The sequence below is a fragment of the Scyliorhinus canicula genome, chromosome 18, assembly GCF_902713615.1.
Source record: "Scyliorhinus canicula chromosome 18, sScyCan1.1, whole genome shotgun sequence".
In the NCBI taxonomy this organism is placed as follows: Eukaryota; Metazoa; Chordata; class Chondrichthyes; order Carcharhiniformes; family Scyliorhinidae; genus Scyliorhinus; species Scyliorhinus canicula.
Genome location: NC_052163.1, coordinates 102,842,672 through 102,856,691, shown reverse-complemented (window position 1 = coordinate 102,856,691; position 14,020 = coordinate 102,842,672). Strand labels below are relative to the sequence as shown.

The window sequence follows — 14,020 nt, the reverse complement described above, 5'->3', positions numbered from 1 at the left end:
CCAATTATTGCACAAGGTTAATGTTACATAAAACGTAATTGGTGCTCTAATATTGACTAATTCCAGGCTATTTTATCCAGCTCAGTATCATTCCATATACATATCATTTGACAAAATCTACAACACGGTAGCACAGTGGTTTGAACAGTTGCTTCACAGCTCCAGGGTCCCAGGTTGCATTCCCGGCTTGGGTCACTGTCTGTGCGGAGTTTGCACTTTCACTCCGTTTCTGCGTGGGATTCCTCCGGGTGCTCTGGCTTTCTCCCACAGTCCAAAGATATGCAGGTTAGATGGATTGACTATGCTAAATTGCCCTTAGTGTCCAAAAAGGTTAGGTGAGGTTACTGGGATAGGGTGGAGGTGTGGGCTTGGGCAGAATGCTCTTACCAAGGGCCGGTGCAGACTCGATGGGCTCAAAGGCCTCCTTCTGCACTGTAATTTCTATGATTCAATGAACACAAATATGAATAAAAACATTTATATATTCATCCATCATGTCCAGTTCCCTCAATAACAATGTACACCTTTTAAATCTCAGAGTCATCAGTATCGACAGCAAGTACACAGACTTCCACTGTGGAACCAACATCTACATCAGCACCTACCTCACCAAGTACAATATCACCAACATCTGGAGCAAGCTCCATTGAATCAACGACACCTGAAGCAACGACAATGACAACATCAAACATTTCAACAAGTGGTGAGTATGAGTGCTCTCTGCTCAGTTACAATATTCTGTCCTGTACACTGACTGCAAGTATAAAATCAAATAAAGGAAATGGAAATGAAGAATTTGGCATGATTTTGGCTGTCTATTTAAAAAGTAGAATAATATACAAATTCCATTTTGCGATTTCTGCATTGTAACATGGCCATTAGTTAGTTGTACTCTATATCATGTTAAGATGATAGATTTTTAGCTGAAATGTTAGGATCTTGTTCCAGACATGCTGTATACCTCTTTAAGGCTGTCATCTATTTTAACCACAGCAACAGAACAGTCGACTGCAAACTTACAAACTTCCACTGAAACACCAACTGTTACATCAGTTGCAAGTACAATTGCAACAACAGCCGCACTGAGCTCCACAGAAGCATTGACAACTCCAGAAGCATCGAGCACAACATCTTTCACTTCAACAAGTGGTGAGTATGTGATTGCTCCCTTACCAGTTCTACCATTACTATTCATTCTGATAAGTCCAAGAAACACTCAAGTGGAGATTGTCAAAGGAGTACATAGCATATGGCTGCCAAAAATTGCCCCAAAAAGAATAATGTACAGATGAGATTTGATCATTTGAGGTATTTTAAAATGCCTAGATTACATTCGTAATACACATGATATGGGAGCTCAAGGAAGATGATTTTGGGGCTCAACATTTTGTGTGGTTTTCTGAGTTTTTAATACACTTTTTAAGTCTATCATCTGTTTTCACTGCAGTGGAAGAAACTTCTGCTGCAGCTACGGAGACATCCACAGCAACACAAAGCTCAACATCAGCTTCCGTCTCAACAAGTACAACAGCACAAACACCTACAGTGAGCTCCACTGAAGCACCAACTACTGAAGCAACAACAGGCACTACACCACCCCCATCAACAAGTGGTGAGCACACAAAATCACACTTATGCATCAATTGAAATTTTAATCACTTGAAACTGCTGGAAGATAGAAGTACACAGAAATAACCATCATAAGATTGCACCAGTATGTTGTTTCCTATAATTGCACAGGCTAAATGAGATGTAAAACAAAGTTGGTGCCCTATTATTGTTACAATTCGAGGCTATTTTATCCAGCTCATTATCTTCCCATATATATGTGATTTGTCAAAATCTTTGACACAAATATGAATAAAAACTCTTCTAAATTGGCCCATCCCTTTCAGTTCACTCAAAAACAATTTCCACTTTTTAAATCACAGAGCCATCAGTATCGACAGCAAGTACACAGACTTCCACGGCAGCACCAACATTTACATCAGCACTTACCTCACCAAGTACAATAGCACCAACATCTGGAGCAAGCTCCATTGAATCATCAACAGCTGAGACAACGACAATGACAACATCAATCCTTTCAACAAGTGGTGAGTCTGAGTGCTCTCTGCTCAGTTCTAATATTCTGATCTGTTTCACTGACTGCAAGTATAAAAAAATACCATGGAAAGTTAACAAAAAATGTGACATGATTTGGGCTATCAATTTGCAGTGCAGAATAACATGCAAATGCCATTTTCTGATTTCTGCATTGTAACATGGTCATTAGTTAGTTGTACTCTATATCATGATAAGAAGATAGATTTTCAGCTATAATGTTAGGATCTTGTTCCAGACAAGTTGTACACCTCTTTAATGCTGTCTCGCATTTTAACTGCAGCAACAGAACAGTTGACTGCAAACATACAGACATCCACTACAGCTCAAACTGTTACATCAGCTGCTACCTCAACAAGTACAATTGCAACAACAGCTGCACTGAGCTCCACAGAAGCATTGACAACTCCAGAAGCATCGATCACAACAAATCTCCGTTCTACAAGTGGTGAGTATAAGAGTGCTGTCTTATCGGTTCCACCATTTCTTTTTGTTCCACCAACTCCCAAGGGTAGAAACATTTTACTGACTATTATCAAAGGAGTACAGCATGTGGCTGCCCACAAATGCCCCAAGCAGAACAATGTAGAAATGAGACTTGCTCTTTCATGATGTTATTACATGTCAAGGTTACATTAGTAATATGTATAACATGGGTGTTAAGGAAGATGATTTTTCAGCTCAAAGTTTTGCATGTTTAACTGTGCTTTTATACACTTCCTAAGTCTATCACTTATTTCCCCAGCAGCAGAAGAAATTTCAGCTGCAACTACTGAGACATCCACAGCAGCACAAAGCTCAACATCAGCTCCCGTCTCAACAGTTGCAGCAGCGCAAACACCTACAGTGAGCTTCACTGAAGCACCAACGACTGAAGCAACAACAGGCACTACACCACCCCCATCAACAAGTGGTGAGCAACCTATTCCATTCTCAGTCCTGAAAAACTACTCGTAGATAGAACCACACAAAGACAGTATAAAAATAAATGAATATTGTATTCTCTTGTTGGCTATAATTAAACATGGAACAATCGAGTGCTCATCCTTCCTTGGAGCTGTAACTTCAGGAAAAACAGAGCTAAGTTAAATTACTCAGTAAAGCCCATGGTACATGAGTATGAACAAGATGATGGACATGCGATGTGGAAAAATTGTAATATATTACCCATGCTGGCTGTTATATGGAATAAAATCATTACATTTTTCAATAATAGCAGCAGAATCATCAACTACAAGCACACAGATAACCACAGCAGCACTGACCCCCCCATCATCTATTCCCGCAACTAGTCAAACAGCATCAACATCGACAGTGGGCTCTGCTGAAGCATTAACAACTGAAGAGTCGACATACACTACATCACTCCCAACAACAAGCGGTGAGCACACAAAATAACAATTATGCAGCAATTCAAATATTAATCATTTGAATCTGCTGGAAGATGGAAGCACAGAGCAAAAAACAGCAGAAGATTTCAGCAGTATGTTATTTCATATAATTGCACAGGGTAAATGAGATGATAAACACAATTAGTGCTCCAATGTTATCACAATTCGAGGCTATTTGATCCAGCTCATTATATTCCCATATACATTTGACAAAAATTATAACACAAATATGAATAAAAACTTTTTTATATTGATCCATCATTTTCAGTTCTCTCAATAACAATGTCCACTTTTATATCACAGAGCCATCAGTATCGACAACAAATACACAGACTTCCACTGAAGCAGCAACATCTAGATCAGCACCTACTTCACCAAGTACACTCATACCAATATCTGGAGCAAGCTCCATTGAATCAACGACAACTGAAGCAATGACAATGACAACATCAATCCTATCAACAAGTGGTGAGTATGAGTGCTCTCTGCTCAGTTCTATTATTCTGAAATGTTTAACTTGCTCCAACTCTAAAAACATAATGGAAATTTAACAACAAAGTAGATTTTTCTATCAGCAATGATTTTGTTTTTAATAAATGTTTTTTTTTTCTTTTTTTTTGTAAATTTAGAGTACCCAATTATTTTATCCAATTAAGGGGCAATTAAGCGTGGCCAATCCACCTACCCTGCACATCTTTGGGTTGTGGGGGTGAAACCCACGCAAACACGGGGAGAATGTGCAAACTCCACATGGACAGTGACCCAGGGCTGGGATTCGAACCCGGGTCCTCAGCGCCGTAGGCAGCAATGCTAACCACTGCGCCACCGTGCTGCCCCCTTATAAATGTTTTTTTATTGAGTTTTCATAGTATATCCAACAAATTACAAATTATTAGAGAGAGAAAAAGAAAAAAAAAAGAAAAAATACGCAAAAATTAGCATGTATTTTTACAGGTAAGCATCTTCATAATAACTGTGGCCACCCCCTTTAGCCGGCATACATATTTTATATTCCGCAATATGGCCGAGGCACATGTTTATAGGCATTTATTTACAGTTTGGTTTTGGGCCTTAGCTAGCCATCAAACCCCCATAACGAACCCGTAGCCCCCCCCCCCCCCCCCCCCCCGGCTACCTTCCTCCGATTCCCGTCCATTTTCCCCTGATTCTTGGCCACCCGGCTATTCTTCCTCTTGTACGTTGGCCACAAACAGGTCCCGGAACAATTGCATGAATGGCTCCCACGTTCTGTGGAAGCCGTCGTCTGACCCTCGGATGGCGAATTTAATTTTCTCCATTTGGAGAGATTCCGAGAGGTCGGACAGCCAGTCTGCAGCTCTGGGCGGTGCTGCTGACCGCCAGCCAAACAGGATTTTACGGCGGGCGATCAGGGAGGCAAAGGCAAGGGCGTCCGCCCTCCTCCCCAGGAATAGATCTGGCTGGTCTGAAACCCCGAAGACCGCCACTATCGGGCATGGCTCCACCCTCACCCCCACCACTTTGGACATAGCCTCGAAGAAGGCTGTCCAGTATTCCACAAGTCTGGGTGTAGTTGACCGGGCCTCTTTGGCACCATTCACATCTGTCCTCCACCTCCGGGAAGAACCTACTCATACGGTTTCTTGTTAAGTGGGCTCTATGTACCACTTTTAGTTGCGTCAGGCTGAGCCTTGCGCACGTGGAGGTGGAGTTGACCCTATGCAGTGCTTCGCTCCAGAGTCCCCACCCTATCTCAATCCCCAGGTCGTCCTCCCATTTCATTCTTGTTGCGTCCAGTACGGTGTCGTCCCTTTCTACCAGTCGGTCATACATGTCGCTACAGTTCCCTTTCTCTAGGATACTTGCGTCCAGTAGGTCTTCCAGTAGTGTCTGTCGTGGCGGTTGTGGGTACGTCCTTGTCTCCTTTCGTAAGAAGTTTTTGAGCTGCAGGTACTGTAGCTCGTTCCCCCCGGCTAGCCAAAATTTCTCTGTCAGTTCATCCAGTGTTGCGATCCTGTCGTCCGTGTATAGGTCCCTGACTGTCAGTGTCCCCCCGTCCTGCCTCCACCTTTTGAAGGTGGTGTCAGTCAGTGCTGGTGTGAACCTATGGTTGTTGCAGATGGGAGCCTTGTCCGACATTTTGGTCAGGCCAAATTGCTGCCGCAGCTGGTTCCAGGATTGGAGGGTGGCTGTCACCACTGGGCTGCTGGAGTGTTTTTTGGGTGGGGATGGGAGTGCTGCCGTGGCGAGGGTCCGGAGGGAGGTCCCCATGCAGGAGGCCTCCTCCGCACGCACCCACTCGGCTTCTGGCTCCTGGATCCATCCCCTTACTCGCTCGGCTGTTGCTGCCCAGTGGTAGAATTGTAGATTCGGGAGGGCTAGCCCCCCCCGGATTTTGTTTTTTGTAGGACCTTCTTTGGGATCCTAGCATTTTTACCCCCCCCCCCCCCCCCCCTTGTGGGTGTACTGGGAAGATCTCACTTTTGCTCATGTTGAGTTTGTAGCCCGAGAAGGCTCCAAACTCTTTCAGGAGCGCGATGATTCCGTCCATGCTGCTTTGTGGGTCCGAGATGTAGAGGAGCAGATCATCTGCATAGAGTGAGACGCTGTGCTCTCTGCTTCCCCTTCGGATCCCCCTCCAATTGTTTGCTGCCCTGAGCGCGATTGCTAGTGGTTCGATTGCTAGTGCGAACAGCAGCGGGGACAGTGGGCATCCTTGTCTAGTGCCCCTGTGCAGCTGGAAGTATTGGGAGTTGGTATTGTTGGTCCGTACACTCGCCATGGGGGCGTTGTATAGAAGCTTTACCCAAGCGGTGAACCCTGTTCCAAGCCCGAACCGCTCCAGTACCTCTATGAGGTATTTCCATTCGACTCTGTCGAAGGCCTTTTCTGCGTCCAGGAAGACGATCACCTCTTGTGTTCTCTCCCCGGAGGGGGTCATTATCACGTTCAGCAGGCGCCTGATGTTCGAGGTAAGCTGTCTACCTTTGACGAAGCCCGTCTGGTCCTCTGTGACCACCTCAGGTACACAGTCTTAGGATTTTGGCCAGTATTTTGGCGTCTGCGTTCAGCAGAGATATGGGTCTGTATGACCCACATTCCGTTGGGTCTTTGGCTTTCTTAGGTATCAGCGAGATTGAGGCCTGTGCTAACGTGGGTGGCAGTGTGCCCCTAGCTAGCGAGTCTGTGAACATCTCCCGCAGGTGCGGGGCCAGCGCTGTCGCAAATTTTTTGTAGAAGTCCGCCGGGAATCCGTCCGGTCCCGGCGCCTTCCCCGTCTGCATCGAACTAATGCTGTCCATGATCTCTCCCAGTGCTAGTGGTGCTTTCAGGTCCCGTTTTCTGCCCTCTCCCACGACTGGTATGTCCAGTCCATCAAGGAACCGGTTCATCCCAGCCTTCCCCGTGGGGGGCTCTGAGGTGTACAGGTCTTGGTAGAAGGCCTTGAAGGTTTTGTTAATCCTCTCTGGTTCTGTTTCCAACGTGCCTCTGGTACCCCTGATTTGCGCAATTTCTCTGGTGGCTGCCTGCTTTCTCAGCTGGTGTGCCAACAGGCGGCTGGCTTTGTCTCCGTGTTCGTACAGGGTCCCGTGCACCTGGCGGAGTTGGTGCCCTGCTTTCCTGGTGGAGAGCAGGTCAAAGTTCCTTTGTAGTTCTTTTCTCTCCGCCAGGAGCTCTACGGTCGGGGCCTCGGAGTATTTACGGTCTACCTCCAGTATGGAGTCGACCAGCTTCTGCCTAGCCACCCTTTCCTCCCTATCTCTTTGCGCTTTGAAGGCAATGATTTCCCCTCTTAGTACGGCCTTAAGCGCTTCCCAGAACGTGGAGGATGAGACCTCCCTGTTTTGGTTGTTCTCCGTGTACTCCGCTATGGCTCGCGCTATCCTTTCGCTGAAGGCCTTGTCAGCTAGTAAGGCACCGTCCAACCTCCATGTGGGGCGCTGGGCCCTTCCCGTCTCTATCAGCTATGATAATGTAGAGCAGAATAAGGTGCAAATACCTTTTGCCCATTGCTGCCTTGCCGGGCCATGTTAATTAGCCAACGATATATGAGACTATGAAGGCGACCTTTTGGTTAGAATGTTAGGATGCTGCTCCATGTCTGCATATCTAATTACGGCTGCACTCTATTTCGATAACAGCAACAGAACATTTCACTACAAATATGGAGACATCCACTGTAGCACAAACGTCCACACCAGCTCCTCCCTCAACAAGTACACTAGCACCAACAACAACAGCAGCCTCCCCTGAAGCATCAACAACATTGACGACATCCTTCCTCTCAACAAGTAGTGATTTCACGAGCGCTCTTTTATCAATTTGAACTTTCTGAATCTTTTCAATCGACTGCAAAGTTAGAAATACAGAATGGAAAGATAGCCCATGATTGTGTTGGCTCGAGAATGTAGGTGGTGTCCCTGCATTTGAAACAGAAGCTGTGGATTCAGGTCCCACTCCAGGACTTGTTGGCCACAGAAGGATTTTCTTATTGAGCTTCAGTCGGTTGATAATCATATTGCTGCTCGAGCTCCAATTTAAGCAGGGCTGGTGTATGCTCCATTGTTAAATCTCAATATGTCACTTTGTGTTAACATCAGAATTTTACCCCTTACCCAGCTAAAGCAGCAGCTTCATAATGTGAACACAAAAGAATCGGATGACTGTTGGATATATGAACATTTGTGTAACAATCTTGAATGTTCCCTTTCATGCAACAGAAACATCGACACCGTCAGGCAGAGAAACTCCTTCTACAACTATTCAAACCTCAACAAGCTCAGCTGTGCCCGTGACCACCAGTGAAGCATTTACAACACGAACAACCAGCCTAATGACAGGTACACGCAGCAACAACAATGAGCTGTATATTTTTGTAGAGGAGTTCTATCAATTATTTTGATCTTTGTCTAAGAAGTGTTTTTGTACCATCAATTGAAATGTTTTCCATTTCTGTCTGTTGGAATATCTCTGATGTTTGGAAATATAGAGAGGCGGAAGCAGATCTCTCCCTCATGCATATTTTGGCCAGTGATTTGCGAGAATGCATAATTCAGCCGCACAATTAACCCGATCAGCCGTTGGGCACACATTGGGGGCGATTCTCCGAGTCCCGCGCCGGGCCGGAGAATCTACGCAACCGCTCCACGACGCCCCGACGCCTGCGCACGATTCTCCGAGATGCGGAGAATCGGCGCCATTTGCGCCGGCGTTATTGGCGTGGCGCCGGCCGCAGGCCACTGGAATCGGTGGGACCGCCGATTCTCTGGCCCGGATGAATCGAGCGGCCACGGAGATACGACAGAGTCCCACCGGCGCCGTTCACCCCTGGTCGCCGCCAGCGGGAACTCTGCGTGAAGAGCCATATGGAGGCCTGTGGGGCGGGGAAAAATGATCTTTCACCGGGGGGGCCTCCGATGGGGTCTAGCCCACGATCGCGGCCCACCAATCAGCGGGCCAGCCTCTCTACCCCCACCCTCCCCGGGCCTACTTTCTGGCGCGGCCAGCCCCTGAACAACGACTACATGTTGAGTCGGGTCCGGCGTGCGGAAGAAGTCTCCCGCGCATGCGCAGTTTGACGCGGCCCAACTGCGCATGCACGGGTTGGTGCAGTGCCCATTTGGCGCCGGGAAAGGAGGCTAGAGCGGCGTGAACTGCTCCAGCGACGGCGTTCACAACGGCACGAACACTTGGGCTCCATATTGTAGAATCGCCCCCATAGAGTGCCAGGTTGCAGTAACATTGGATCAGTGGGCTGCAGATGGAACCTAATGAAATTCTAAACAGAATTAATGAACAGATTTCTGCAGATTCCAACCAGGTGCAATGTATCATATCGATAATACAACTATTGGAAAATCAGAGAAATCTGAGGTTATGGCTGTACAGGAAACTAAATTAGTGGGATACTCCGTGTGTGGCTTCTCCAGCCTGTTGAATTTCTGTTATTTGAGTCAGCAGGCAAATCTCCCTGGATAGACCATAATGTCAGTAATCAACATTGTTTCAGAATAAAATTAAGAGCGACTTCTGGAGTCTGCATCTGTGCAGTTAAACATGAAAATGTGGAAGCTGCTGATAATTATACTCTTTTCCTTCACAGGCTGTGTTGCAGCAGTTTTTGCTGTTGGAATCTGCACCAAAATCACTGTTGTTAAAGTGGGTTCGGTGTTACCATAGTCATGTCAAATACTGATGAAATAATCAAGCCTGATTGGTTGACAGATTTCCTGCTTGATTGAGAGGCTGGGACACACTTCTAGCGAATTGCGTAACTCGGGCTGTAGATAGGGTTTTAAACTAAATAGGAGGAGGAGGATTCAGTTCCAGGGGGAACTAGAAAACCCAATTTAAAGGAGGAGGTAAGAGTGGATGGTAACCAGACAGAACAGTTGGATATCTTTATGCATGAAGGAATTTTGGAAGAGTAGGGAAATTTAACATGAAAACAAATTTAAAAGCTTCATATCTAAATGCAAGAAGCATTCGTAACAAACTTAATGGGCTAACTGCGCAAATAGAAACAAACGTTCTGAGATGCTGGGGATTACTGAATCGTGGTTACAGGGAGACCAAGTCTGAGAATTGAGCTGTATAGTTTTGTAGATAGAATACTTCAATTTTATTGGTGAACAGATTTCCTGCTTGACCGAGAGGTTATCAAATTCAAGCTAACAATGGAAGAGTAAGAATTTCTGCTGGCAAGGCCATTAGAAAATCTTTGGCCAACTAAATAGAGGTGGACAGCCAAAGCTGTATCTTCACCACTCTCAAATAAATCTGAGCCAATAACTTGTTATCCTTACTTGAATAGATGTAGATTTTGTGACCTCAATTCTTTCTGCATCTTTTGCTTTTATAGTGGAACCCCCAATTGTTCCTGTAACAGTCAATCCAAATCAAGGGACACAGGCAAAAGAATTTAACGTGACCTTCACTGTGCCCACACTGTCATTCACATCAAGTCTACAAAATCTCAGTTCGCCGTTGTATATAGCAAACTCAAGCAAAATTCTACAAGAGGTATGGTTGTCCAAGTATTTTGAAAGAAAATATTCTATTTCAATGGATTTTTCATACTAAAATGCAACATTATAATCCCTTACAGCTCAATAATCTGTTTGGCAATAGCAATGTCAAGTCAAAATTCAGAAGTTGTCAGTCTGTGTCTTTCAGGTAAGAAATTAACATTATTCTGAACAGTCCAAGTTAAACTGAATCCACACCTGAATTTATATGTTGATGTTCCAGTGACCAGGATTTATTTCAGAAAACCAAAATAAAATTTTACAAGCGGTAGAAATTGGTTTTCTCAATGTCATAGTCTGGTGAGGTAATTTCCAAACTGCATTGTTGCAAACCCCACATGCCCAATCTTCAACCATTTCAGAGAACTGATTCCATGACCTACCTCACAAAGCAGACGTCACTTCAAAACTCTGACTGTGAAATATGTCCCCACTGTTGGTTTTGACAGAATGATTTTGCCTCAGCTATAGAATAATGTAGCCATAGATGAGCAGGAGAGGCGATAGGAATTCTGTCTTCACATCTTGAAATAATAGGGCAGAGAAAACCATAGTTTTCAGTTTGAAAGACCCACGCCAATGCACTTGAAAAATGTTACTTGATCTAAGACAAAAAAATGAGATTAGAAACTATGGGGAGAGTTTTACGTGTTACCCCACTCTCTCCCTTACCCAAGGAGGATAGGTATGTGGGAGTGTGGCGGTGCTGCCAAGTTTGGACATAAACTTGCATATTTGCAGCATCTTGCCAATTTCTATTGGTATTTAATGATGTGGAGATGCCGGCGTTGGACTGGGGTGAGCACAGTAAGAAGTCTTACAACACCAGGTTAAAGTCCAACAGGTTTGTTTCAAACACGAGCTTTCGGAGCACGGCTCCTCACCTGAAGAAGGAGCCGTGCTCCGAAAGCTCGTGTTTGAAACAAACCTGTTGGACTTTAACCTGGTGTTGTAAGACTTCTTACGGTATTTAATGAACAATGGGAGATAGTAGACAGCCTGCTTGCTCATAAGCCAATTAGGCTGCTCTAAGACTCCAAATAATAGAAAATTAAGGGCTTCTTCCTCCAACAATAGTATTTTACCTGTGGTACGAGGGGCCCAGGTTACTTGGCGAGGTCACTTCCAAAAACCTAGCAGCACGGATGTCAATCACAGAGTGAGAGGTGTGGCTCCAAATCAGGTACCCTATGCCCAATGAAAACTTTCCTGAAGTACTCTGACCCCACAATGTGAGTGATACAACACCCAGCTGCTAGCCCCCTTGTTGGGTACTGTGTAAGACCCTTGTCTAAAGGTTACTTTGTCTTTACTCTGGGTAAACCTGACACAACAACTTGGTTGTACTTTCACCAAGATCCAAACCTTTATTAAACCATGAACCAATGATAAATACTGACTACAATACTGGTTAATTCATTACTTTGCATGCAAACGTCTGACTCAGCGGTAATCTGATAACAAAATCCTCAAAATGTCTTTTGAGCAACTCGCAAAATTGTTCCAACCACTTGGAACCATTGTTCCAAGCCCTGATGCTTCTGCGGGATTTTTCTTGTACCATAGAATCCCCACAGTGCAGCGGAAGGCCCATTGGGTAGGCACCAACCTTCTGAGGGATAACTGTACCTAAACCCCAATTCCTCGCCAAATCCCCGGAACCCCACCTAATCTTTTGGGGAAATTTAGCATGGCCAGCCACTTTATCTGCAGAGTCTTTGACTGTGGGAGGAAACGGGACCACCCAGAGGAAACCCAGCCAGACACGGGCGAATATTCAAACTCCACACAGTCACTAAGGTAATAATCAAACCCGGGTCCCTGGCGCTGTGAGGCTGCAATGCTAACCACTGTACCATTATGCTGCCTGAACCCTTTTTTCCCATGTTCTAATCATTTTGCAAAGCTTTGCTGATCATAGCAAAGCTTTGACTTGACTAAATTGACCATCATGCTTTGCAGTTTGAGCCTACAGTGCAGTTCAGTACAGTTATTTATATAACTTCAGTATTCAGATTCTTTATTTCCATCTTACCACCACGGGACAGACTCTACACACTCCACCACAGCCAGTCTACATTGATTAAGAAGGAATTAGCAGATTGATTAATAAGTATTTGTACAGTAAAAATATAAATAATATGTAATTTTACAACTGCCAACCAGGCACCTGTATTACCCAGGTATAACTTACATTCCCAACTTCATGACTAATCTTGTTTTGTCTGCCCGAGTGGCACTGTTAGGAAGAGGGAGCTGCAGCAGGCAATGGGCAAAAGGAATAATTGAGGGTGGGACCGACCCAACTTTTAAGCTAACATGTAGGCACCCGTTTCTGTTCACTTGGTAAAATATGTTCACAGCAACCTTCTGTCCACTTGTTTCAGGATCAAGTGGAGAATATCCAATACCCCGGCATTGTATTCTTGAATAATCCTCATACCACTGAATATCCTCGATCTTATCCACATGTACAGCCACCAAAACGTACAGAAGTGTGAAAAATCCTCACTGCCTTTTCAAACACCAAGTAATGCACCATCATTCAGAAAATAACAATCACATAAATGACTTCAGAGATTGATCATGTAAACAAATTCTAAGCTTAGTTTTCTCATGTTGAAAACTATTGGCCCGGAATTTACATGGTTTCCGATGGCGCCCAGCTAACTTTCAGTGTCAATAGAGAGCATGTTATCCTAAATTTGCGGCTTGTGATCCACTGCTCTGTCAGTTCAGGAAAATGAAGCTTCGATGAGGATCCACCAACACCAGACCCACCACCCCCTCACCCTCAACACAAACACACTCCCACCCCAATCCACCCAGTGCCAGCAATCACTGAAATCATTTGATTTGCCGACATTTCCCATTTTCCACTCTGACATTACTGTGAGAAACCCCCAGAAAGTTCAGCCTTAATTCACTGAGGAGTGAATATTAGTACTCGATATGGCTAACTTAAATCCATGTGAATGTCGCAATCTGTATTTTGCTCTCAGCGATGTATTTTGAGAGTGATTTGATTGCACAAGCTATTCACTTCCTGCTTGGCTGCCTGTGACAATTTGTGAATGTAATTGGTTGTTGGCATACCGGGGAGTGACATTCTTGCAACCTGGCACTGGCGATCCTCATTCAGCAAAGTTACAATAATTTGCATATTGAAAGGGTAGAATTTCGTGCCACAGAGAACGTGAAATTTCTCAGCGAGGCTTTCTATGAGGCAAGTGGCTAGTGCTCATGCGTCACCATGGAACGCAAAAACCCTGCCATTCAATGATTTTGCGTAAAGTTTAAAATTTAATACAAACTAATCACCTGGTTTGTGTATGTGGCAGACCTGCTAGTGATGGCGGCAGTACGGTCGAAACAATCTGCACTTGGAGTGCTACTGCCCAAGTTGATAAAGTTCTGCTCTACCATGAATTCCAAAACAAGACACAGGACATCACCACCTTCGGACCATACTCACTGGACAGTAACAGTCTCTTTGTCAATGGTAAGTATTTATTTTAA

At 44.8% G+C, this 14,020-nt stretch overlaps 1 protein-coding gene across 1 annotated transcript in view; it reads left to right on the top strand.

The window, feature by feature from the left end:
* Positions 1-14,020, top strand: part of LOC119952933 (mucin-16-like) — a 306,095-nt gene that overhangs the window by 187,158 nt on the left and 104,917 nt on the right. Inside the window, exons 112-124 of the mRNA XM_038776568.1 lie at positions 539-703; positions 994-1,149; positions 1,448-1,612; positions 1,932-2,096; positions 2,387-2,551; positions 2,849-3,016; positions 3,320-3,484; positions 3,798-3,962; positions 7,616-7,768; positions 8,195-8,314; positions 10,336-10,496; positions 10,582-10,649; positions 13,843-14,003. Coding sequence (XP_038632496.1) covers positions 539-703; positions 994-1,149; positions 1,448-1,612; positions 1,932-2,096; positions 2,387-2,551; positions 2,849-3,016; positions 3,320-3,484; positions 3,798-3,962; positions 7,616-7,768; positions 8,195-8,314; positions 10,336-10,496; positions 10,582-10,649; positions 13,843-14,003 — 1,977 coding nt within the window. The remainder of the gene's footprint in view (positions 1-538; positions 704-993; positions 1,150-1,447; positions 1,613-1,931; positions 2,097-2,386; positions 2,552-2,848; positions 3,017-3,319; positions 3,485-3,797; positions 3,963-7,615; positions 7,769-8,194; positions 8,315-10,335; positions 10,497-10,581; positions 10,650-13,842; positions 14,004-14,020) is intronic.